The sequence below is a fragment of the Sylvia atricapilla genome, chromosome Z, assembly GCF_009819655.1.
Source record: "Sylvia atricapilla isolate bSylAtr1 chromosome Z, bSylAtr1.pri, whole genome shotgun sequence".
Taxonomy (NCBI): Eukaryota; Metazoa; Chordata; class Aves; order Passeriformes; family Sylviidae; genus Sylvia; species Sylvia atricapilla.
In genome coordinates this window covers 53,714,227-53,741,055 of record NC_089174.1, presented here as the reverse complement: position 1 = coordinate 53,741,055, position 26,829 = coordinate 53,714,227, and the positions used below count along the sequence as shown (strand labels likewise).

The 26,829-nt window shown below is 36.4% G+C and overlaps 1 protein-coding gene across 1 annotated transcript in view; it reads left to right on the top strand.

Annotated features, from left to right (window-relative positions):
* The window catches only part of VPS13A (vacuolar protein sorting 13 homolog A), a 106,785-nt gene that overhangs the window by 37,201 nt on the left and 42,755 nt on the right, over window positions 1-26,829 (top strand). Inside the window, exons 24-45 of the mRNA XM_066339086.1 lie at window positions 2,758-2,842; window positions 4,542-4,714; window positions 5,632-5,788; window positions 6,140-6,219; window positions 6,477-6,536; window positions 6,614-6,770; window positions 7,183-7,299; window positions 7,381-7,484; window positions 7,931-8,098; window positions 8,759-9,066; window positions 9,767-9,914; window positions 10,719-10,869; window positions 15,597-15,721; window positions 16,413-16,582; window positions 17,184-17,404; window positions 18,509-18,741; window positions 21,622-21,714; window positions 22,182-22,538; window positions 23,286-23,387; window positions 24,690-24,848; window positions 24,967-25,228; window positions 26,085-26,245. Of these exons, the coding sequence (XP_066195183.1) occupies window positions 2,758-2,842; window positions 4,542-4,714; window positions 5,632-5,788; window positions 6,140-6,219; window positions 6,477-6,536; window positions 6,614-6,770; window positions 7,183-7,299; window positions 7,381-7,484; window positions 7,931-8,098; window positions 8,759-9,066; window positions 9,767-9,914; window positions 10,719-10,869; window positions 15,597-15,721; window positions 16,413-16,582; window positions 17,184-17,404; window positions 18,509-18,741; window positions 21,622-21,714; window positions 22,182-22,538; window positions 23,286-23,387; window positions 24,690-24,848; window positions 24,967-25,228; window positions 26,085-26,245 (3,591 nt within the window). The remainder of the gene's footprint in view (window positions 1-2,757; window positions 2,843-4,541; window positions 4,715-5,631; window positions 5,789-6,139; window positions 6,220-6,476; window positions 6,537-6,613; window positions 6,771-7,182; window positions 7,300-7,380; window positions 7,485-7,930; window positions 8,099-8,758; window positions 9,067-9,766; window positions 9,915-10,718; window positions 10,870-15,596; window positions 15,722-16,412; window positions 16,583-17,183; window positions 17,405-18,508; window positions 18,742-21,621; window positions 21,715-22,181; window positions 22,539-23,285; window positions 23,388-24,689; window positions 24,849-24,966; window positions 25,229-26,084; window positions 26,246-26,829) is intronic.

Here is a 26,829-nt window from a genome sequence, read left to right as displayed (position 1 = left end):
GACTTCTTTCATTCTTCATATACTAATGATATACTCAGCCAAAAGCTGCCTTAGTCTCTGCTGTTTTGTGGAACTAATCACGGACTAATTTTTTTTAAGGGTAGATATTGGGACTTTACATAAATAGAATCTGCATTTATAAGATGATTGTTCTGTGCTTTATAACACTGACTACACTTATGTAACAGCTGAATTCTGTATCTCTGAAATATTTTAAGTGACCTTGAAGTAGTTAGTTATACCTGTACATTAGTTGTGATACACACTAGATGAGGTGAGGAAAGACTGTGTCCACATATAAATATATTTCCATTATATGGGAATTCATTTACACTTAAACCTGTCTGCTCAAAATTCCATTTACTTCAGAACTTGATTTTGACAGGCTTTAAGTGCTGGTATTAAATTAATAATTTGGGTGTTCTTTTTTCTTTGATGGTGGCAGGTATACTCCCATGCTTTCATCCTTACAGCTGTAATTCTTCTGAACATTGTTAGCATCACATAATTTCTGAACTGAAAATGTGGATATTAAATCATTTTTCAGAGGACTGTTTTCTTCTTTACATTCTGAGTTAGTGGAGGAAGTGTTACTGAGCTGTGAAAACGGGAGACATTTTGGAACAGATCCTTCTACATTTTTGTGCTCAGTATTTTAGTCCAAGATGACACTTCAGTCTATAAGGCTAGATTTCATGATTTGGTACTATGAGGTCAAATTTCAGTTTTTTCTCCTTGTTTTCTTAGAATGTGGAAGTGTTACAGATGAGACACTTTCACAGTTACAAGACTCTTAAATACTTTGTCTATTTATTACTTGTAGACATGAATATATTCAGTAAAGTCAGATTACTTAGGCTGGAGACCAAGAGAGGTGTGGGAATGTTTGAGAGTAAGATGAAAAATGTAGCCTTGGAAACAATGTTCAAGATGAGTGTTTCTTGTTGCCATGATGTCTAGATTTGATACTGTAATTTTATGAATAATTGTCTGAGCCTGAACATTGAAAGGTGCAGTAATAAGGAGAGGGTGAAGTGTGGTGGTGCAAGGAAAGAACTGCTGTCAACTGTGCAGTCCAGAGCCAAAGACACTCAAGAAGACAGGGCACAGAGTTCTTCTCTTACTTTAATACTGTGTGCAAGGCACACGTATAATACATATGCATGTGGAACTTGTGGGTGAAAATTCCTTACAAGCTCAGACTGCTGAGATTGCTTTCTGCTTGCTTGATGATAAATAAATCATTTGGATACCTTTACTAAGAGAATTTAATCCTATCACATATGACACCATATGGAGTGGAGGTTTCCTGTTCTAGAGTGCTCTCTTAGTGGCATTTCACATATTTTGAGTTACTATGGGTTGTGCATTACTGCATTTCACAATTGAAGGCTCAGAATCATAGATTATCCTGACCTGGAAAGGACTCACAAGGATTATCAAAGTCCAACTCCTGACTCTGCACAGGACAATCCCTAGGAGTCACACCATGGACCTGAGAGCACTGTCTGAATGCTTCTTGAACTCTGTCATGCTAGTGCTGTGACACTTCCCTGGGGAGCCTGTTCTAGTGCTCAATCACTTTCTTGGGAGGGGACCTTTTCCTGGTGTAAACCTCCCTGACCCCCCTTCATGCTGTGCCCTCGATCCTGTCACTGGTTACCAGAGAGAAGAGGTCAGTATCTGCCCCTTTGCTTCCTCTTGTGAGAAAGATGAAGACTGCAGTGAGGCCTCTTCTCAGTATTTTACTAGTTGTTTTTTTCCCCCTAACATCTGAAGCAGTGCAGTTCAATAAAACAAAGTGCCAGGTCCTGCACTTGGGTCACAACAATCCCAAGCAGTGCTACAGGCTGAGGACAGAGTGGCTGGAAGGCTGTCCAGCAGATAATGAGGTGGAGATGCTGGTTAAGAGGTGGCTGAACATGAGCCAGTGTGTGCCCAAGTGGCCAAGAAGGCCGAGGGCATCCTGTCCTATATCAGCAACAGCTCTGCTAAGTTTTGGGTTCCTCACTGCAGGAAAGACTGAGGTGTTGGTCTTTTCTCCCAGGGAAAAAGTGCCAGGAGTAAATGGCCTCAGATTGCTCCAGAGGATGTTTAGATGGGATATTAGGGAAAGTTTTCCTCAGAACTATTATCAAACATTGGACCAGGCTGCTGAGTGGATGAGTCACCTTCCCTGCAGCTATTTAAAAGACCTGTAGATGTGGCATTTAAGTTCACCTCTAAACCATGTGTCTAGCAGTACTAGGTTTACAGTTGGACTGGTGATCGGAAGGATCTTTTCTAACCCAAATGTTTCTATGACTCTATGAAATACAAAGCAGTCCTGTCTGCTCTAATGTTTTGTGTATCTCTTTTTTCTGCACCTGGCACTTGTGTAAAGAACCGTTGATCTTTATTGTTCTCTGAAGTTGCTGTTTTGTAGCTTTTTGAGGGACTAAGTTTTGTCTTCTATGATTTTTCATATAACGTGCCATTTCTGACCATCATTTGGTCTGCAAAGTTGAATACTTGAGCCTCTTCACTGTGTTTCCTAGTGTATTCTCTCTAGTTAGATGCAAGTGCAATAGCTGCTTCTTCCTATTTTAGGCCTCATTTCTGCCCACACTTATAATTTTAGTAATGTAAGTGTTTAACTTGATTGATTTGCACTTAAGCGAAGTTTCCCTAAGTTGTAAAATTTGGATGCAGCATATATGCATGCAATAGCATGACCAATAAATACAAGAAAAATTTTTATGGTGTCTCCTGTTTCAGGCTATAGTGTCCCCTGTGCTTACAGCACCACATTTATCTCAAGGTGCGTATCCTGTTTTGGATCTTCATTCAGTTGCTGAGTCAGGTAATATAATCTATTTTAAAGTCTTGTTTAAGAAGTTGGTCAAGTTGAGAAGTTTTTGAGTTTGTTGAATTAATTTATTTTTCTTGCTGTAAGCAAGAATATGGGGCTTTGTTTCAAGTTCTTGAGGGCTGAGTAGTGTTATATTCTGTTTACCTTATAGTTGATACTGTACAAACTACTTGAGTATTTTATCATAGGGACAAAATTCTGTGTGCTGGTTTTTGTTGTTCCCATTCTGAGCGTATTGCAGGAAAATTGTGTTTGGTATGGTGGGTTTATTTTTGTCAGGGTCCATATTATTGCAAATCTCTATTCAGGGAATCTGAGGTAGTAGGAAATTTTTTAGCTGTAGCACGTACTTAGTCCTCTGATGATGGTTTTAATTATTTTATTATGGTGAAGATTTTCTCTCCTATTTCGGTGGATTTATTTAAATGATGAAATTATGACCATTAGAAACTGCTGTGTTTTTATAAACAAACACTTTGATTTCTACTGGATAAAGCAGAGGATTGGCTGTGAGAGAAGCAGTTGTGTTCAATACTGCCTTGCTGTTCAAAACAGCTTAGCTAGATCATAACATTTCATCTAGTAGTTACATTAGAAAAACAATCAAATAAATCAGTGTTATTTCACTGTCAGTCGTGTTTGTGATGCTTCTTCTGATTCTGGAGAAACAGAGAACCAGACTACTACTCCTTTCTCAAGTTAATGATTTCTGTGGTTAGCAAATACTATCAAAACTATCAGCAAAGTTATTATGTCTATTTAATAGCTTTAAATTCAGCATGTATGCAGTATGTGTAAAAATAGGTATTTGTGCATCTTCGTATGTTTTTATATGAGTTCCTTTAAGTGTCCAGAGGTAGAGTGGAAATGTCTTTCAGTTCTTAAAAATTTAGCTGAAATGAGAATGCATGATGGCAGCAAGTAATTTGAGAAAGTAATAGGTAGATTTAGATTTGAATCAAGTCTGATTTTTAATCTATATTATATATACAGCTATACGGTCCTTTAAATTGATTTATGTTAATTCTCTATCTTCACTCTCCAAAAACTCAGGGCTGCTTTTAAGCATTACAAAATACTTTGTGTAATTTGTTGAGTTTTTTTAGAGGGATATTTCTTCAAGAGTTACCTTATACTGCAGTGTTTGTGGGGTTTAGGTGAAGGAGAAAGTCTTCACAAGATAGTGCAATCTATTCGTCTCGGTTATATTTTGCACTAATTTACACTAGATTAAAGGCTTGATAGTTCTTAGGAGTCTCTCTGAAATGGGAGGTCTACAGCAGGGAGAAATCCCAAGTAGTGTGCCTGATACTGAGGCAAAGATGTACTGTCAACAGCAGTCTGACCAACAAACAAGTTAAGCTATTAAGTGATACCAAAGACAAGACAAAACATCATTTGTGCGGTCTTTTGTGAAGCCAAAAGTAAGAGAATGCTGATGGAAGGAATTAGCTAAGGAGATCTGAAGTTTATGATAACATGGTGGAGGCAGCTGTAGGTGTGGTGTAAAGTTATGGAGGCAGGAGTTGAGATGGTTAAGAAAACCAGATTTTATTGTTGTTACTTGTCAGCTAGACAACTTGTATGTTTAAGCTTTTATAGATGCAGATGTAAAAATTCTAGGTCATAATACTGTAAAATATTGGCTGTGGAAATTGCATAGGTAATGTTATTGTGCATTAATCCTTAGAATCAGAAGAAGAATTTTATGATGCACTAAGCAGTCCTGTGGAAGATGTGCCATTTTTTGAAGTCCCATCTGATTGCCTCAAGCAAGCTGTCAGTACAAGGCGAAAAACCCTACGCAAACAAGAATCTTTGAAAAATATGACAGATTTCCAGCTAAAGTTTGAAGTAGCTGAGGTAAAAATACTTTTCTTAATTTCCCTGCAGCACAGCAGGACTGTAATTTTTTTCATGTTTGTTGTGTTTATAAATCCATGTCTGCAGAGATATTAATTCCCCATTTTTCCCTGAAATTATAATGCAGAGTTTTTTCCAGGTCATAGTTGCTTCTGTATCCTTGTCATCACTGAAATGCTTTGATTTATCCTCTTGATTTCCCAAATTGCTTTTTCACTGATTTTTCTTTATCTGTGTATCAGAAATCACATTACATATTTGTTTTAGCTAAATACGTGCTTGTGGCATCTTTTTTCCAGATACTGCTGTAGTCAATGGAAAAAATCATTAATATTTTATGTTGTAACAGGCACTATTGTTCTGTTCTGGTTTTTCCCAGATGGTGTTGTCCACACATGTAAATTTGTAGCATCTTCATTATGAGTAGTTTTCGGTGTTTCTACAGCATTATGTAGAAAGGAAGAATACATGTATTTGTTCCATTGTCAAAGTCAGATACAACAGCTCAGCTACATACTTATTTAACAACAGTATTGTCATGCATTGATACAGTAAATACTCTTGCCAGACATTCAGCTTGGCAATCTAACTCTTAGCAGGAGAATTCAGAGAAATTCCATTGAGAGCAGTAAACATTTTGTGCTGACTGAAAATCTGGTTTTGACTGTACTGGACACTGCTAAGTGCTGTATGGAATTTTTAAAAAAATAGTTTAGTTACTTTTCTATTACCTACATGCATGTTCAAAGTTTTTTTTACAATAACAGGAACCAGTACTGCTTATTGAATTGTTTATTTTTTTCCAAGGCATTTGCTGTATAAAATTAAATTATCAATACACACATAGACATAAACCAATTGTATACTTCTTATAATCCCTTACTGTTTTTTTGTGTGTGTTTTGGTTCTTTTATCAGGTCTTAATTAAATTATGCCGTCTTACTGGTGATACTGAGATGCCTGTGCTCCAGCTTGATATTTTGGGTTTAGGCACTGAGCTTAAATTAAGAACATTTGACATGACTGGGAGCGCTTTCCTTCGTGAAGTTGGTCTTCTGTGCCCAGAGTATATTGGTAAGTATTTATAATCTGGTCAAGGAATTATTCACAAATAACTCTCTAAGTTTGTCTTCAAAACCTCTGTAGGGCTTTTGTCAAATCAGCAAGATTTGCTTCATAAGTTAAATGCAGGGCTGAGGGCAAGTAAATCAGGACCTCATTCTCTTATTAGTAGTTTGGTAAATATGTTCTGATGCTGATGATTGTAGAGAGATGTTTAACTATTTTTCATCTGCAAAAGAGTTTTTGTGATTAAACAGTAATGAACAGCTAGTAGCCTAGTTGGCAGTTTATAGATTAAGAAAGTTTTAATTTTTTTATTTTAAAAAAGTAAATTTCTATATTCTCTTTTTTCGTTTGTTTTAGATGATAATGACAAGCCAGTTTACATAATTACTACACTGGATAATGTAGAAGATGATCTTCTCACTCTGGAGTATATAAAGGTTAGGAAAGACTAGAGTTTGCTTTTCAATTGTAAGCCTGTTATAAACATCACATTAATATGCAGCAGATGTTGAAGATTTTTTTTTTCTTTACTTACTGATGTTTTTAACATCTTGAATGATATTTGCTAAGTCTTTCTGCTCCTTCAAGAGAATAACTTTTGCATCTTAAGTTGTAGTGGTTTTGAAAATTAGTTTTCTTTAATGGAATTTACAACCTTCTGATTTGTTTTTTATGTGCACTTTTGGTGAAATAGACTGATATTAAAGGACCAGAACTGAAAACTGTCTGTCAGAATGTTCTACAGAAAATAAAGGTATGATATAATTTTTAACATAATTTTCTCAGTTTGGGAGGGGAGGTATACTGAATAAACAAAAATTTTTCTTTTAGGTGAACTTTTCTTCTCTAGATATTCATTTGCATACTGAAGCTCTACTGAATGCTATGAACTATCTGAATAATCTTCTTCCTAAACAAGGAACTAAAGTTGTGGAAGAACCAGTCCATGAAAAAACAGAGGAGAAGAAGGATGTTCTTAAAAAATTAAGTAAGTTTCTTTATTATTCTTTCCTCTTTTCAGTCCTCTCTCTTCACTTAACTAAGGAATAAAACTAATGTTCTACTTTTGTAAACCTGTCAATGATGTTTGATATGAGAAATTCTGCTTAGAATTATATGTATTTATAGGGTTGTATCCTTAGCCGTGTGCAGTTTTCTGACATATAGGTCAGGGCATATCTTTGCTACATATCAGAGGCACTAAGTCAATGTAAATAGAAGACATATAAATTGTTGTTTATAATTTTTTTCCTGGTATGGATTGAGGCATTTGATGGCCGTATGGTTATTACTTTATACTTGAGGAGCATTAATCTCTTGCTTGCTGTGCTGTTCAAAGGGATACCAAAATAGTGTCATCATTGATGAGTGGTAACTTCTGTTATTTTTTATTTCCCCAGCATCAAAAAAATCAAAGTGTGAAGATGTTATTGACCTCATTATCTGTGCGGATTTATCATGTTTGCGTATTTTTATCAGAGAGAAAAAACACAGAATAGCTGAAATTCACATTGAAGGTAGGAACAAAACTTTAATCACAAAGGCACAAAACTTTGTATCTGTAATAGTATATCAATTTTGTACGTCTTGTTTTCGAGGTCTGGATAGCCAAGTGATCATGAAGAAAGCAGCAACTGATGTAACTGCAAAATTGAAGAACATCATTATTGTGGATTCTGATGAGACAGCATTGTATAAAAAGGTAGACATATGCATGTATAGTTGATTTTTTTTAATGGATGCTAAATTAAAGTGATTTTTTAGACTCTACTTTCTATTGTGACTTTTTTCAGTCATAATTACTGTATTTGTTGGGAGTGACATTGTCTATATGACAGATTGATTTTGCTCCCACAACCAGTAATTACTCGACTGACATTAATTTGTGTAACTGTGATATTCAGCTGCTCATTGTGCCTCTTACTCTGTTGACTTTAGTGAAGCAAATTACTCAAGCTGACATGTCAACTGAATATTTTCAGCTATTTCAATGGATTTTTAAAATTCGATTTTTTTTTTTTCATATGTTGTTGAGCTACTTGAAGTTAAAAGGCCGTACTGGTGTGAGGTACTACCTTATGTTTTGAAGTGAAGTTTCTCCAATATGTAAGTTTTTACAGTAGAGATATATTTTTTTTCCTTCTTAAGGCTCTTTACATCACAGGAAAAGAAGTCTTCAACTTCAGAATGGTATCATATGTGAATGCTACAGATGGCATAGCATATACAAATATGGATGTTGTTGACAATCGTATTTACCTAACTGTTGGCTGTATTCAAGTAGTTTTTGTCAACAAGTTTGTTTCATCTATTTTGGTAAGTTAAATTTTCTGGATACTGTTTCTTAGCATCCTCGTGAAATTATCAGAGCAAGAAAGGATGAGTGTTCCATATTGGGTGGTGTCCGTTTGTGTAAGAGCTCTTATTGTAAAAACTTTACTGGGATTAATGGTTGGGCTTTTGTCTTTCTTCTGCATATGTTTGTTTCTGTGGAGCAGATGAGTTAGCAAAAAGGTTCACTATTATTAATAGTAGTGTTTTTCTTAGATGATCTGTGACTGTTAAATATACGTACCATTTGTTATTTGTAACACTGAAATATAAGAAACCATGAAAATTAATGCCCTTTCCAGTAGAATTTCCATAAATTCTACTAAGTAAATCAATCTTTTACTGCTCATATGATTAAATAAATTGTAATTCCTACAAGTCGTGTTACAAGGTCATTGCTCTTTCCATCTAATTTTCCAAGTATTTAGTATGGAAATTTATTTTTGTATTTATATAATGTATAATATTTGAGGGAAGATTATTATTAATCTATTAATTTCTTATTCTATTAAAGAATTTGGACAAAATGTATAGAAAAAATAACATTTTAGGATGTTTCGCTATTTAAATAACTATGATTCATAGTACTTTTGAAGTACTGTAATTCTTAATGATTAATTCCTGAGATCTGTGTTCCTTTCCTAGGCTTTTATAAATAACTTTCAAGCTGCCAAGGAAGCTCTTACTGAGGCAACTGTTCGAACAGCGGAGAAAGCAGCTACAGGTGTAAAGGAGTTAGCAGAGCGTAGTTCCCGTTTGGCGCTGGACATCAATATCAAAGCACCTGTTGTGATAATTCCACAGTCAGCAATGTCTGCAAATGTTCTAGTGGCTGATCTTGGTCTAATAACCGTGAAGAACCAATTCTTTATTGCTAAAACAAAAGCACGGTGTAGTCTCCCACCTGTTATTGACTCTATGACGGTGAAATTGAGTGAACTGAAGTTATACAGGTAATGTAATGTCAGTATTTGTAATTTCATTTAATCCTTTTGGGATTCTTCAGTTAGAGAGCTTCAAGGAGTAGTTAAATAATTAGCTAATGGTTGTTGATTGACAGACTGTTATCTTGGAATATAACAGGAAACTGATATCTTTTTAAAGCAATGAAAATGTGTGGTTCAGGAAAAAGAGCAATCTGTGCATCTTTAAACAAGCAAATGTTTGTTCAGGGTAAATTGTGTAGTACTACAGATTTATGCAATATTCATTACTTTGGGACAAGCTGTATCTATTTATATTAGACTGTTTTGATGGGATTTTCAAGCTATGCATAGCAGCAAAGGTACTGAGTTAGACAGACATAAAGAACTGTTTGAAAATGGTCCTTGATTCAGGGGGTTCATGGAGGGAAAGGAAATGGAAGGAGCTTTTCAAATACATTTGAAGAAAGAAGGAATTACTCTCCACTGGAGAGCAGGTAAGAGGTCCTGACTGGCAAGAGTTTGTGTTGCATGCCTGGTACTTGCCTGATACCTCCTCCCTAAAAAGGAGAGAGGTCTACTTAGTGGAGTAAGGCTTCAACTAGAGCTACTTGGAGTAGTATAAAGGCAGTTTTGTAGCATTGTTTTAAAAAGATGAGAAAAAGACAGAAATGTGTTTTTTAGCATGTGAAATATGTGAAATCTGGGAGTATTTTGCTTCTTTTCACAGATCTTACTATGAGGAAGATTCTTTGCAAACTGAAGTACAGATGCTGCAGCCAGTCAGTCTGGAAGTAGCTGTTGAACGGAATTTAGCTGCTGCATGGTATAATGAAGTTCCCGATATTGAAATATCTGGCCGACTCAAGCCTATGAATGTAAGCGCTTGTTTCTGAAAGCAGCTATTAAAATATTAGTGGAAAATAGATTCATTTTTCTCTATAGAAGGCCAAGCTCAGTAGTTAAGGTATTGTTTGATTTCAAGAAATAGAGTTAGAACTGATTTTGTTGCTTCATAGGGGAAAAAGGAAATGAATAGATTTCTGTTGTAATTTAAGCTCTGTATTCCATCTGTGATACTCCAGGCAGATTTTGTACTATGCATTACTGTTGCAAGTTAAAAATGCTTATTCTCTTCTAGCCTTTTACCTGTCAATGTCTTTCAGTGAAGAATTGGAAAAGTTGGGGTTTATTGGGTTTTTCAATAGCAGTGCTGAATATTTACCATTTGAACTACTTGTATTTGTACTATTTGAATAATTATTAGTGACCTGCTGTGCCACATAAACACTCACAGATCTTTGGGGCCAGATGGGATTCATCCTAGGGTGATTTAAATTTAACATAAATTATTGTAAATTAAAATTTAAATGTAACATAATTTAAATTTAATGTTAAAAATACAAAGGCTATAAAGTGTCAAACTGTACATTTTGACATAGCAGTTTCTGAATTGTAACTTGGTAGGGAGAGTTTGTGGATGAAAACGATGTGTGACTGACTTCTGATTTCTAGAAATTACTGTAAGGAGCTGTATGAATTAGAGAAAAATGTTCAGCATCCTAAACAGATTCTCAGATGAGGTTTATTTGATTTCCCTGTTTATTTGTAAGCTTGGGCTTTAGTTGCCAAAAGTTACACAAACTGAGTTGTTCTGACTTCCATTCCAATCTTTTTTAAAGCTAATTCTCAGTCAGGAAGATATTACCACAATTCTAAGGACACTAAATGAAAATGCAGGTGAAAGCTCTGGTGCATCAACAGCTTTGCCAGAATCTAAAGCTTCAGCTACTCATTCCAGTGAAATGCATGGTACTTCTCAGCATTCTGCAGGTAATATTTTCTAAAATTATATCATCTTGCATTTTTAGGTATTATTGTCAATATATTGCAGGTAAATATGGATGCCAGATTCATTTGTGTATACCAATATTGTAGAATCACAGAATAATTAAGATTGCCCTCTTTATGAGCCCTGCCAACTCATGGGCAAGAATCCTTTTAGGAATTCTGTTTAGGGAAAAAAAACCCTTTAAGACAGATGAACCTCATCTGTCCCCAGCAGTCCTGGTATTACATCAGTTGCCTCACGGTCAAAAAAAGAAAATTCCACTGATGTCACCAGCCTTCAAGCAATGTGTTTATCAGGTGGGTTCTCCTGTTCATTTCAGTGTTCTTCCCTGCTACTGAAGGAAAACACCACCTTATGCTTCTGTTCCTTCAACCAGTCATCCTGAAGTCCTTTCTAATTGCTGTAGGACTTTTTTCCTCGACGTCGTCATTGCCAACCTGTACTAACAGAAGTGGGTAATAATCGGGGGGCTGGATCAGTCAAGAGGATCTGACAGAATCACGGAATGGATCATATTGTAAGAAACCACAGCGGGTCATCTGGTCCTACCTCCCTTTTCACGCAGGGGCATCCCGGAGCTCATGGCATAGGGTTGTGTCCAGACAGTTCTTAGTTATCTCCAGTGAGGGAGACTCCACAACCTCTCTGTGCAATCTGAGGCAGTGTGTTGTCATCTGCACAAGAAAGAAGTTCTCTTTGGAACTTCCTATCCATAATTTTCAGCCATGTCCATCTCACTGTCCACTGATCCAGGCAACACTTGCTGAGTTTCTCTCTGGGGATGTTATGAGAGGCATTACTGAAAGCCTTGTTGGAGTCCAGGTAGATAATAACCACTACTCTTACCTCATCCATCCAGGTAGTTATTGCATTATAGAAGACATTCAGGTTGGTCAAGCCTGATTCCCCTTGGGTGAATCCATGTTGACTACTGCTGACTACCTTTTTGTCTTCCACATGGATAGAAGAGATGGCCTCCAGAATGAGGCACTCTATCAATTTTGCAGGGATTGAAGGGAGGCTGACTGGCTGGTAGTTCCTTGGGTCCTCCTTCATTGCCCTATTTGATGACATTTGGTTCCTTCCAGTCCTCAGGCATCATTCCTAACCACCACAGCCTTTCAAAGATGATTATGTGCAGTCAGCTCTCTCAGCATTCATAAATCTATCTCATCAGGGCCCATGGTCTTGTACATGTCAAGATTGCACAGGTGTCCTCTAACCCAATCCTCCCTGACCAAGGGAAGGGCTTTTGTCCAACATGCCTGTACTCTGGCCTCCTGGGTCAGAGATTCCTGAGGGCTGGTCTTTTCAGTGAAGACTGATGGAAGGAAGACATTCAGTAATTCCTCCACTTCCTCTGCTACCAGTGTCCTTCCTTCATTTAGCAGTGGTCCCATGTTATCCTTAGCTTTACTTTTTTATTGGAGATGCCCTTCTTGTTGTCCTTGACATCTTTGACTGGATCTAATTCCTGATGAATGTCCTGATGAAGTTCATTGTCTCAGCTTACCCTGACAACCTCTCTACATGCATTTGAAGTAGCTTCACCCCATTTACGTCTCCTATGTATTTCCTGCTTACGTGTGAGCAGTAGCAGAAGCCCTTTATTCATCTGTGGAGATCTCTTGCCCCTTTGCCTGATTTCTTGCTCGTTTGCCTGTGTTGGGATGCCAGTCCTTGAGCCTGGAGGAAGTGATCCTTGAATATCCACTCCTCTTTCCTGCATGGCATGTTCCCATGGATTCTTTCAAGACAATTCCCTAAAGTGGCTAAAGTTCTCTCTCCTGAAGTCCATATGGTTACAATCTTATTTGCTGCATTGTTCACTCCTCACCCAATGAGAACTCCACAGTCTCATGATCACTACCCAGCCAAGGCTGCCCCCAGCCTTCACATCCCCCAGAAAGCCTTCCCTGCCTGTTAGTGTGAGGCCAAGCAGCACAGCATTACCTGTAGGATACTTCACTATCCATGACAAGATGCTGTGATCAGTGCTTTCCAGGAACCTGCTGGGCTGTTTGTGTTTCACGTGATGGTTCTGCAGCAGATGTCAAGGTAGTTAAAGTCCCCCAACAGAACCAGTGTCTGTGTTTCTGAGGCTGCTTTGTGCTGTGTATAGAAGGCCTCATCCACTTCCCTCTCCTGCTTGGATAGCCTGTAGCAAACACCCACAACAGTGTCTTCCCTACTGGTCTGCTCTTTTATCCTTACCCATAAGCTTTTGACTTGTTCATCATCCACTGCAAGACAGAGCTTGATACATTCTGGGTGTTTCCTCACATAGAATGATTCTCCTAAACAGGTTATAGGCTTTCATGAGGACATTCCAGTCCTGTAAGCTATCCCACCACATCTTTGTAACTTTGCAACTAGGTCAAAGTCCTTTGCACACACATTTCTCGTTTCTCCTGTTTGTTTTCCACACTGTGTGCATTGGTGTACGGGCACATTATGGAAGTATTTTATTGTGCAAAGGGATGCCCCCTAGTCTGTCTTGTGGTTACATCTTCAGATGCTTGTATTCACTAAATGTATTCCCTCTTAAGCCTCCTTTTGCTGCTTTGGTGGTCACTGTAGTTCTCCCCTTCCCACACCTTATCTCTGTCAACTAGGCTGTTCTCGTTCCCCTTCAAATCTAGTTTAAAGCTCTCTCAACAAGCTCTGCTAACTCCTAAGCTAAAATCCTTTTTCCCCTTTGAGACAGTAGGATGCTGTTTGGTGCCAGAAGGCTCAGTCTTCTTTAAACTGACCCATGATGAACAAACACAAAATTCTGATAACACAGAATTATGTTACCAAGGTGTTCATCTGCATGATTTTCTTGACAGACAGAAGAGAACACAACTTGTGTTCCAGATCCTGTCTCCTAGTAGTGTGTCTTACCTGAGCTCCAGGAAGGCAGCAGACTTCGCTGTGGGATGGGTCGAGCTGGCATGCAGGGCCCTTAGTTACCCTCAGAAGAGAGCTGTAACAATTATTCTTCTTTCTTTCTTAACCTGAAATTGTGATGCATTTGATTGACTGACTTGCTCTGGGCAACCCCTCAGGTAGACCTTCATCTTCAGTATCATTTGCATCACCCTCAGGTTCTGGAGCCTCATACCTGTTTCCTAAGGTTACCTGTGAAGACAAGGGAGACAGTTCTCCGGTTGAGCCCAGCCGGGACTTGTTTCCACTTCCCTCTTTTGTTTTTGATCCCCTCCTAATGTCTGATGACAGAAAATGTTAGGATTCCTCTGACTTATTCTGAGCTTGCACCTCCTGCATTTCTCTCAGGAATTTTCACCAGTCTATTTTTCTGTCAGACCCCCTGATTCTCTTCAGCCTCTCTACTTTCTGTCTAAGGTTAGCCATCAGGCTCAGCAGGTCGTCCACCTGGTCCCACTGCACACAAGTCTAGTCTCTTCTGCTCTCTGATGCTAATGCCAAGCTCAAGCACTCCCTTTAGCCACAGACCTGAACAGGTGCATGCTTCTGAGGAAGCTTGGTTTGGATTGCTGTGCTCCTACCAGCAATGGCTTTTATGGAGATCACTGTTGTATCCTCATGGGGTAGGTGAAAACCACCAGATGAGCTCTCCTCAGGAGCTGGGAAGGTCGGTCTGCCCACCTACATGCCTTGCCCATGTGAGCAGCTGCAGCAAATACTGTGCCACGTCGTTCTGATGTGCCATATCCAGTTTGCCTAGCTTTTCATTTTGCTCCAAGTTGCTCCTGCTCACTAGAGTTGTTTAAATCTCTCTTGGTCGCTCTGGCAAGGCACTCACCATGAAGGCCTCACTTAGTAGAGCTTCTGGGCTATACCAGGTGTCTCTGATCTCCTGGGTTTCCCTGAGAAATCTCCTTTCCAGGAACCTTCTGCCAGGCACTTTAGAGGTATTTTACCCTACAACTGAAGCCACTGCTGCTGTTGTTGCTGCTGTCACTATGTGCCTCCTTGGCTGATGAGGTTGGTTGACACTGGATCTATTACTTTGTTATTGTGGTTTGAGCCGTATCTGTCAGTAATAATACTGAATAGGAGCAACTGTAGTGACTTTTGGAGCGTGATGCGTGATGTAAGGGTCTAGTTTTCCTGGCCGTAATGCAAAAACAGCAATTAAAAGTTTGTTGACTGCATTTGTTAACATTCCAACTTTGGAATGGTGCCATTTTACTTTTTCCTGTGTATATTGGTTTTGTTGCTGCTCTGATTTAGATCTCTTTGTCTGTTGTAATGATGACATCCTTAAAAGTTGTTCCTATTCAATACCTGTCACTGTCCATTGACTGTTCAGCACACCAGAAAATCAAGTTTAGTCAAGGAAAGCATCTTTTGTTGAATTCTTTTATTAAATATGAAACCCAGCAACAATGTGGCAGATGAACAAATAAGGATGAAAGTAAGTTTGTATTGTTTGTAACACTGTTGCACACATTACCATGGAATATTAAGAGGAAGTTGTACATCTGTGTTTTAAAGACAGTACAAATCTCACGTAGAATATGTAAGGCAAGTGTTTCATATTCTCAAACATTGTGTGATTTTGCCAAAAGTAGTTACATAAAGCCGGAAAAACATGTTAAGTGTGGATGGATTTACATGTGGGGGAAAAAAGGAAATTGCTGTCTTTATGGTCATAAGCGAGAATGTTTTGTTTCAGATTTTTCCTTATTTGCATTCAGGTGATTTCCTTAATATTAACCATTTTTCTGATTCCTTAAAGGTGTAACTGTTGTGACATCAGCTGTGGTGGAATTGCATTCACCTATGAAAATAAAAACAACACTAAAACTGGACTTCAGATTTGACTCTCTGACTTTAGTGTTGTATAGTCCAAATTCAAAACAGGTAAGTATAATTTTGGTTACAAAGAGCAGCTTGAAGGTTGCCTGGAGTCCTGGAAATTCTGAACAAGTATGGCTTAACTTATGACAGAGAAAGTACGTTCTAGCAATAATAATAAATGTGATGGAAATAAGAGAACAGCTATTTTAGCTAAATTGATTGTTGGATACTACAGGAAATAGAATAACCTGCGGTAGCACATAATACATGGCATCTTCTGTCACTTGACTAAAAATCTGATTAAAATTTATGTTAATTTAAAATATAGTTTGGAAAGAAAAGTGTGCAGAGGAATGAAACATATTCATTAGTTACACGTAGAGATGGGTACATGGACACACACAAAATGGTGGAGAAAGACTCTTGAATTTGTCCATAGGAATGAATTTATATTCATCTTGGTTTCAACTTAAAAAAACTGTCACCAGATTTCTGACTAAAAGTTTGTAATTTCTTAGAAACTTAGGTCTTTCACTTTTGTAAGCTTGTTTTAGGAAGATGGTAGAAGGGCAAAGCTTTGCTCTTTGAAAGATTTCTCTTATATGTTGGTTGTTGATTGTGGCTGGCTTTTGAATTAGTAGTGGGTTTATTTATTATTATTGAAAATATACAGAATTTTATTTTAACTGATTATCACATCTATATATTATTTTTATTACCTGTAATGAAATCTACAAATGTTTTATTTAAACAGGTCAACAGTTTGGATCAGAGAGATGACCTTTTGAAGCTTGCAGAGTTTAAATTAGTTCTCATGTCAGCTGCTCTGAAAATGTTATCAGATGGTTCAATGAATGCTTCAGTCAAACTAGCAAACTGTACATTAGATGATAAAAGACAGTCAATCCAGAAGGCCACACCAAGGTCTGTAATATTATATAATTTACTGTTTATTAGAGTTAGACAGAGTTCATAATGTTTCAGTTTTATTAGTATTCTGTTAAAACCACAGTTGTTTTAATGTGGGGCTTCTTAAAGTACATGTTACTGGGGATTTATGTGTTTCATGTGACTTTTGTTCCACATATCTTTATGAGACACCAGTGCTAGATACAAACAATGAAATAAACTGAACTTTAAATATGAGTTTAATAAATATACATAACAAACAATTTCACTTTCCACTTTAATGAAGTGCTGAGTAAGACTGAGGTGATGTTTCATGAATAGTAACAAACTTAAGTAAAATGTAGTATTTTTGAAATGTAAACAAGGAAATATGATGCTTTGGCTTGTTAAAATTATTAACACCTTTAGTTACTGGTGTGTGGGATTCCACTTAGTTTTAAAAGTACATAAAATTTGCACAAATATTTGTATTGGTCGTGTTCTAAAGTTATCTGTGTTGCTGTTTAAATTTGGTCTTGTTAAGGTATTGCATCTGTAATGAGAGTGTTGAGTGTTTTCCAGTATTTGTGGCTAGCTTTTTATTGTTTCATTAAATGCCTCCTTAATTGTCTTTCAGAATGGTGGAAATGAAACATGGATTTGAAAAGAAAGTTATGGTGGATGTAAACTACAAACAGGGGAGAGATGGCACTGTTCTTGATGTTGTTGTTCAAGAGATATACCTTTGTGCGAGCATGGAGTTTCTACTTACTGTAGCGGATATATTCCTAAAGGCTAATGCCGAAAGTGCTGCTGCACAGAGAAATCTCAAACAGTCATTACCTGTAAAGGACCAAGGTATATACCAGTATACAATAGAAATAGTTTAAAATCTGTATTTGAATATCAGCTTAATTTGGGTATTGTAATACTGTATAAAAAATTAAATACTCATTTTATGCTATTCCCTATGTTTATATGTGTAAAACAGCTTGTAACCACTGATGCTGCTTTCTTTGCATCATGGAAATAGATTAATGACCTGTAGTCTTTGTTTCCAAATGAAATCTTGTCTTACTTGAGAAAGATGATACCTAAAAATGCATGTGTAAAATAAAATGGGAATAGTGGAGCATATGATATTGTGCTTACACGTGGAATCGGCCTGCCTGATGTGGCTGCTTAGAAATACAATTTCATTTATCCACTGATGTGCATTTCATCAGAAGACAGACTTTCAGCTTGAGTACCTGACATCAAAAATCTGTCCACTAGAGCATCAGAGCAGGAAGTACTCTTTATGTTTCCAGCCACACGTAGCTCTTATCTAGTATGCCAAAGAAAGTCCCTGTTTTTCAGTGTTGTTTTCCTCTGCCCTAAATATCCTAGTTGTGTCCCTCTCAGCCAGGCCTGTTTTGGTTATTTGCTGATGATTGAAGTCTCAACAGATAAGGAGATCTTATACGAAAGTGTATTTTTATTGCAAGTGTTTACATTAGGCATCAGTAATGCTGTATTATTGCCCTGTGGAAAAATGAGGCTTTGCTACTGCACAGAGCAGAAAATGTGCCCAGCATTTTCATAGGACTCTTATCAGAGGTTGCACGTGTAGGTATGGAGTGAAGCTGATACATTTGTTAATGTCAGAGTTAGTAACTGTGGTGATACTGTTACCCTTTTCATTGCACCCAAGAGTAGTTAGATATGAAATGGCTTTGTGCCTGCAATGAAGAGCCTAGAAATGTCAGTTGCAGGGATCTACAAATTTGCTAACACTAGTTATGCTAAATCTTACCCCTAAATATTCAAGGCCTCTCATAAGTTACAAGAATTAAATAATTATTGTAATCAATAATATTAATACTATTAATAATTAATTATATTAATCATTAAATCACAACAAGAAAATAGTTGAAATTGAATCTTTGAACAATTAAACTGATGTGATTTGTATTTCTGAAGCATCTGTGCAGCCTGTATCTATGATGGAGATGAACATTGTTGTTAAAAATCCAGAGATTGTGTTCGTGGCTGATTTAACAAGAAGTGATGCTCCTGCATTGGTGGTTACAACACAGTGTGAAGTCTTCATTAAAAATAGCCCTGAAAGGTACAGCATGACAGCTGCTGTTAGAGAGATACAGATGAAAGCATGCCCATTTCTACCAGAAGAAAGAAAAGGGAACATTACTACGGTGAGTTTGCAACCATTCAGTGTGTATTTAAAAGGTGCTGTGTAACTTATACTACTAAAATACAAGTAATTTCTGAAATAGTCATCATTAAAATGTATGCTACAGTATAGTAATATATATTTACAGTATGAGTAAAATTTTGTGGCTAACATTTTGTTGATTTTATTGTCTTTTGTCTGATATGCCTAAAGTGTCATCTTGATTTGTGGCATTGGGGTTTGCTTTGTATGACAAGCCACAGTGCAGAGCCCCAAGGAGTAAAATGTGTAATTATCCTTCATATCCCATATAAGCCAAATAAATAGAATTTTTTAAGTGTATGCTATGTCAAATGCAGTATAATAAATTTGGAGTGCTGTCAGTCTAAAACTTTGTGTTAAATAACTATGTAAGAAAATAACAGTGTCACAAGAAAAAAAAAAGGGGAGGTGCACATTAAGAAATAATTTACTAACTATATGCTGTTCAAAAGTTCCTTTATGTTAAGATCCGTAGATCAATAGATATTAAAGCTGTCTATTTATATTTTGGCAACAGAATCAGACTTGTTAGTTACTGACCTGGTAGAAGTGCTTTGACTCCTGGAGTTTCTTACAGCTTTTCTGCCTCTACAGCAAGCTGTTCCTCAGTTAATTCTGTCATGATATTGTTGCATCAGAGAAAATATTCAAATTGACTGTATGTACAACAGTTACCCATGTCCTCAGACTGCAGATCAATTTTGAAGAGCAAATCTTTTCAGCTCTCTGTTAATGCCTGCTTTCTTACGGAGTAAGTAGATGTAGGAAAGACCAAAGCTATAAGCAGAAAGGACTGTGGGCTTCCCTTTAATCTCAATTTCAGGTAGAATTGTAACACCTCAGTTTACTCCTTGGGTATACACAGTCTTTAATTGCACTAAGATGTTAATCTAGTTCATTTAGAAAGCAATGCACTAGCATTGAAAGCCACAATACAATGCAAAGTTGTTTACTTCTGTTTTTGTAGCTGGCAAATACGGCATAAACGTTACTTTATTTGTAGAAATCTATTGGAAGGGTTTACACAAAGTTTTCCCTCTTACAGGAATATCTTCTGATGGAATCTTTTATCTGAGACTGTAGAAACAAGGAAAAAGATCTGAATCTGACAGGACGCTTGTGCTATAGAGAAAAAAAATTTCAGAGGACGCTAGTTCTAGTGCTTAAAACAGTACCTTCCTTGAAAGATGCAGAAAGTTCTTGAGAAGAGTAAAAAAAAAAAAAAAAGTAACTTGCAGGTAGGAGCATAACTGCTCCTCTTGAAAACATGTGTCAGCAAACCTCTGAACCCAGGTTTTCTGTAAACAATCTGATTTTAGTCCGGGAAAGTGAACTAGTTTGAAAGCAAACCAGCGGGAGATCCCAAGTCAGAAATACAATTTAATAGGAAAATTTAAATAAATGCAATAATGCAGAAACACCGACAGAGTTTGAATACAACCTTGACACCCTCTTGGTCAGAGTGTTGGTACACAGTCAAGTTAAATGATGGCTGCAATCGTGTTGGAGTGGTAGATGTGGTTCTGTTGAAGCCGTGATCCTGTAGAAGGTTTTGATCTTCCTCTGAAAGTCGAGTGGTGGTTATGGAGCTCTTATCCTCATTTCAGTGAATAAGGCTGCCTGTGGTGTTCCAAACCTCAGATTATATCCAGTTATGAATCCTTAGTTCCTTGCCCTGGGTGGAGCATCTCACAGTGGGTTGATGTAATTTTTGAGTCATGCAGTGAGTTGGTGGCCCATTAACAGAAGATAGCCCCTGGAGGGAGGTCTTAACAGCTTACAAAGATGGTATTAGAACACATACTTTTGGGTAAATCTTACATTGTAACCTAAGACAGAAAGTGGTTGGGCTGGATGAATTAATCCTTTTGATGACAAAATCATCAAAACTGAAAGTGACCTTCAAGATCATTGAGTCCAACTGTCGACCCAGTCCATAGTCATCCCTAAACCATGTCCCTAAGCGTCATGTGTAGATGCCAAATAGGGAAACTAACCTCTGGATGTAAAATAGTATGAATGATGAGGTTTTTTAATATATTTCTCATATGTGTGTTGGTCCAAAGAGGAATCTGTTATTTTTCATTCCTGAATGTAATACAGAGGAAGAAAAGAAGGTAATTGGCACAACAGAATAAAAAAATACTTTGGACAAAACCTTGTGTTAGATCACACTCATTTGGGAAAAGTATGGTCTAACTGATTCACAGTACATCTATGTCTCTGGCATCTGATTCAGATATGGACACAGATGTCAGAAAAGATTGCAGAATCATATGGTTTGAAGTTACAGTTTTTGAAAGACTGACCATCTTAGATGGGGATTGGAGTAAAAATTTTCCTCTCTGTACAGTGTCAGTAGAGTCTGATTACATCTGAGTGCTCTATTAACAACACAGCACCGGTTTTGTTTATAGCATACTTCTGATTTGGTAAACTTTGGCAAGTGAAAACGTTCAGGGATTGATTGCAAAACAAAGTTGGAACTGAGTGATTGTGATTCAAACAGTTTTATTGTTATTCAGGAAAACTGTAAGTGTGTTGTTGCTGTGTTGCAACTGAAAAATGGTTCTCCTCAGAAGTCAGAGGCATGATGCTGCAGTGCATTGAAGGCATCTGCAGACTTTACTGTAAGAATGGAGTTACTGAAGTGTAATGCTTTTTACTGCAGCTGATTTTCAATCTTTATGGATACTTCTTTTTTTCCTTGAACATGTTACTAGTGTTCAGATTTCTCTTAATTTTGAAGAACCAAATATTGGTAAGTTTTCTTTCAGTACTTTTTATGCATATGATTTCAAAGTAAGTTTTTAATAATATTTTTTCCCTATATGACATGTGTTTATGCTTTATGGTATAGGTGTTGCAGCCTTGTGACTTCTTCTTCGAAATGAAGCAGTCAGGTACTAATCCACAGACAGCTGATCTAACCATTAAATCTCTAACAGTAGAAGTAAGTAGACTTGTATTATGTTTTTAGTTTTCTACTTCCCACTCTACAGGCTATGAAGTTGCTTCAGGAATGACTGAAGCGGGAAATTGTTCCTGTTTTTCATTATGTCACCTACCTGTTGAGCATGTTAAAATGAATAATACTGAAAATGAACAACTTCATCACTATGCTTCAGTTCTGAAATCTGTGTTTTATAAAATGGCTGATGTGCAGAGATAAATTTTGAAGTGTTCAGATAAAGCATTGAATGATGTAGTTTAGAAAGCTTCCATCTGGAAATAAGGTGGGGGTTGCAAATCTGAAAAGATTGAACTATTCCTTGTGGAAAGGAAGTATGTTTGAATGAGAATCCTGTAGAAAATGGAAGTGTTTTGTTATTGTAGCATACTCATTATTCTTTTGTGTCTGAAATTAGCTGTTTCTGTACTAGATTCTCATTACCAGTTATTCCAATTTCTTGTTTGTAGGTTTCACCAATAATCATAAACACAGTAATTACTATTACGTCAGCCCTTTATCAAACTACAGAAACAGCAAAGGAAGAGATTAGTCAAATTCCTCCTGATTTGTGGAATAAGAAAGATATAAAAAATCTGAAAATGTGGTTTCTTGAAGAGACTAATGAAAATGAAGAGAAGAATCCAAACACTGAACTGGTTCCCACAGGAGAGTCATTGAAAATTAACATAGAATCTGTTTTTCTAACACTTGAAGCTGGGGTTGGTCACAGAACAGTGCCAATGCTTTTAGCCAAGTCCTCATTTGTTGGAGAAGTCAAGAACTGGAGTACTTTAATCAACCTACATTCTCGTCTTGAGCTAGAGGTGAGGAATCTTAGGAAAAGAAACAGACATTTTCCTAGGATGCTAAACCCTATTGTCTAAGTCCTATATACATGTTATTTAGACAATCAAAGAAAAATAACCCATGCATTTGATGACTAAACTCCTGCAGATATGTTTTGTAGGAGCATCATGGGAATGATGGGGTTAAGATAATTAAAATGAAAATCTAGTGCGTTATATGTAATGTTAATCAATGGCATAGCAGTTGGTGTTATGCAGCATCACATTTACACTCTTTGCAAGTTCCTAAAGACCCATTGCATTAGTGTTAAATGTCGGAATGACAACTGGCTAAAAGTATATAATAATCTTCTGTTAATATTGCAGTAGAATATATAGTGTGTTGCTTCTATAAAATGCAATGTGGTACAAGTTTTCTTCATAAAAACTCCAAACTGACTCATATTTGGAAATTAGTGACAAAATTCAGTGATTGTTGTAGGTAGATTCTTCCCTATTTATTTGCTTTTGAATTCCAGTGTGCCTAACATTTAAGCAAAAATTATAGTTTAAGTGGCACAATTTTACCACTTATTTGGAATGGGGACTTTGCAGTAGAGACTTAGCTGCCTCATTTATTTCTCTAATGCATTTGTTTCATCTTATGGTAGCAGCTGAAAGTGCAATCTAATTATGAATCTTCTAGATTACCAAAATAATTAATATACCTGTAAATCAGTTTTTTTAAGTTATGTAAATTCCTAACTGATTTCTGGATTTTGATAGGTGCATTATTTTAATGAGATGTTTGGTGTGTGGGAACCTTTGCTTGAACCTCTAGAAGTGGAGAAGACGGACTTATTCAAGCCATGGACTTTGGAAATTAAGGTACAGTTTCCAAAGCTGAACTCAAATATTGCATTACAATACCTTGGAAAAAACAAATGCTCTCCACCTTTCATTTCTGAGACTACTCTAACAATTTTGTTCCTTCTTGTTGGTTTTGGATATATTTGTATCAAACTACTGCGAGTTTTTTCCCAAGTAGTAAATGAAACCAGTTTTTATACAAGGAAAGATCAAAACTCACAGATCTGTTAAATACTGTCTTTAAGGTGGCAAAATTTTATTCTAGTTGCATGAGGTAATCCTAACAGCCTTGTATCAGTTTGTCCTGTTAAGCCATATGCTAATGTTGCTTTCAGTGACTTTGGAAAGGCAAGCCACTGCTCTTGTTCTGCAGTAGTATGCATAGTGGAATTGTATTGGAAAAAGTGATAGCTATTGAGTAGCAAAAAGAGTACTGTGGGAGTAGTGCTCTTACCACTTCATTTTCATCTTTCGTGGAAATAGTTTAGATTCTGGTCTCAAAGTAGATAAGGCATTATTGAAGGATGGAGAGGTGCCTTTTGTTTGTATTCCTTCTGTCTTATCTGTTTCATTTCATTGTTTCCTGACTTTTTTCAGAATTGTTTAAGTTGTTTTTACCCTGAGAGGTTGCTCAGAATTGAAGACCCACCTTTTTCTTACGACTATCATTATTGAAAACTTTATACAGTAATAGCCTTAGAAGGATAAAGACTATGGACAGAAATACTGCAGTTAAGAAACTGCTATTAAAAATACCCCTGACAATTTTCCAGAAAGGTACAAGACATAAAACAGGAGAGAGGTAGAAGATAATGAGGCAAACCTCATGTCTTCTTACCCTGATATGAAATACAACGTTTGGAATACATAATTTCCAGAAGTGTTGAAGGCTAGAGAAATGTATTGCATCAATTTTTTAAAATTTTTTTCTTTCAACCAGATGAAAACAAAGTAGATGTTTGATTTGGAAACACATAAAGACTAAATTTGGGGACTGTTTTAACACCAGGAAGTACACAGTGTTACTCAAGAGGTTAAGATGAATGTTACCACACAGTATTTACTGGATATGTTAGTATATATTTACTTTCGAATAATCGTAAGTTTAGCTACTGTTACTGGAATTTCATTGGCTTCCTGAAAACATAATTTGTCTCTTGTCTTATTCTCTCCTCTTTCATTTTTATTTGAGAATAAAAACATAAACAACAGCAAAACAGGACAAAGAAATGGGAAAGGGAGACAGGGAGAGTCATGAGGTGAAACTTTCTTCTACAGAATGAGTGGTCAGATAAGAATTCTTTGAACATCTCCTTTCAGATGAAGAAAGCTAAAAAAGCACTGTTCGAATCAGATGATGAAGAAGAAGAGAACTACAAAGTTCCAGAATATAAAACAGTAATAAATGTTTCCTCAAAAGATCAGCTCAACATTACACTGTCGAAATTAGGACTGCAGATGTTGAGTAACTTGGGCACGGTAAGAAAGATTTCTTAATTATGCAGTGTTAGAATTGCTAAATGAATATTTGCAGAGATCCTCTTAATGATGTCTTACTCACTATGTTCATGTTTTTTATTGATTCTTTGCTTTCTAGGCATTTGCTGAAGCAGCTAGTCAAACTTCAGACGTCTTCAAAAAAGACCGAGCACCATTTGTAATAATAAATTCTTTAGGCGTTCCCATCACGGTCTCACCTAGTGATTCCTTTAGTGTCCTTAATGTTGAATTTGGAGCAAAAATATTTCATTTAGAAGATAAAGAGAGTTTAAATATGGAATTTGTCAGAACTAGAAATGAGAGTGACCAGTTCACAGCAATGACAACACTGAGTAGCAAGAGATTTTACATACAGATCTGTAAGTTCCAAAATTTATATATTCTGGTTTTGTAAATATTTACCATACATAATACAGTTTCTTGTACAGGTCAATAAATTTTGGAGGACAACATATCGTGAAAGGAGGGTCTCTTTGAATTCTAGATGTCTGGCGGTATTTGAAATCCTGCTCTAGCCTTTATGGCCCAAAGTTATATAAATAATACTTATTAATTTTTGCAGCATAGATTTTTTTACTCTGATAAATTATTTGTGTATAATCTTTATTACAGTCTGATACTTGTTTGCTATTATATGTTATTGCAGAATTCAAATGCTCAAAATAATTTTTGTTTTAGAATTGAGTCCTGTATATGTGTGTTTACAGAAGTTGCTCTTAAGAGGGATGTTCTTTCAAAGATTATTTTTAAAAATTTTTAAAAAACCATAGTTAAAGCTAAAATTAAAATTTAGTTATTTTAATGGTGTATTTGTTTAAAGTCTGAATTGATTTATTGTAGCAATTGACAGTTTTTCATTATGAAATATTAGTTGAATTATTTTTACAGTGTAGGACTTGTACCTTAAGCTGTTACATCTTGTAAACATTTCCTGTGAGGCTCTAATTTTATTTGCAGTAGCAAAACCCACTTAAATATTTGAGTGATGGACTCATTTACTCTTTTCCTTGTGGCAAGAAAAGAATCTTTGCTGTTTCCTTAGTAACATTGCAAGAGCAGTGTATTAAGCGTGCTGATTGTATTTTTTCATCTGGCAGGTGGGCTTTTTATTATTGGATTGAATGACACAGAAAATTCTATTGAATGCACATTTGTCTTTCAGCTCTTTCTTTATGCTCCTTTTGAGTGTTTCATGTCTCGTCTTGTAAATTCTAGGTCCGCATAATCATTCTGCTGTGGAAAAGATTCCGTTGACTAAAGTGGGTCGATGTATTTACAAAGTGAGACACGAGGAATCGGGTGTTGAAAGGTCCATTGTCAGTCAAATTGACACTGTTGAAGGAAGCAAGATCATAACTATACGCTCCCCTATTCAGGTCATTATGTATCCATACATATAATTTTTTAATGAATGAAAATGATCCTGTAGTCTTTAAATAAACATTGAAAAAACGTATTTTAAACATATTTTATATACCTGAAAAGTCCATCTAACTTTGCTTTGTGTTTGATTTTTCAGGACTAAAAAGCATTTTCAAAGTGACAGACGGGTTGGGTGTGGGGTGGACATCAATCAGATTTTGTATCAGGTTAATTCATTAGTAGTGTTAACTAATACTGGCTCTAATTTTGGTCTTGAACTATTTGCTTTGTATGAAGTGATCCAACTTCATTTAATCTTAACTTGGTTCCACAACTTATCCTTCAGTAAGGTTATTTTGTTTTCTTCATCCTGTATCATTTATATGTTATTTTCAAATTTAGTGCAGCGTCAGTTGAAAAGTGAGAGCTTTGATTGTATATGTATTTTGATTGAGTAGCATTTTTGATAAACATGATATGGTTTATAGCTACAGTGATGAATCTGATATTACAGTTTTATAGAGATAGTGTTCTTGTTACATTTCAGTTGCTTTTTTTTCACTCAGAGTGGTTTATTACTTGATTAATAACAAAATTT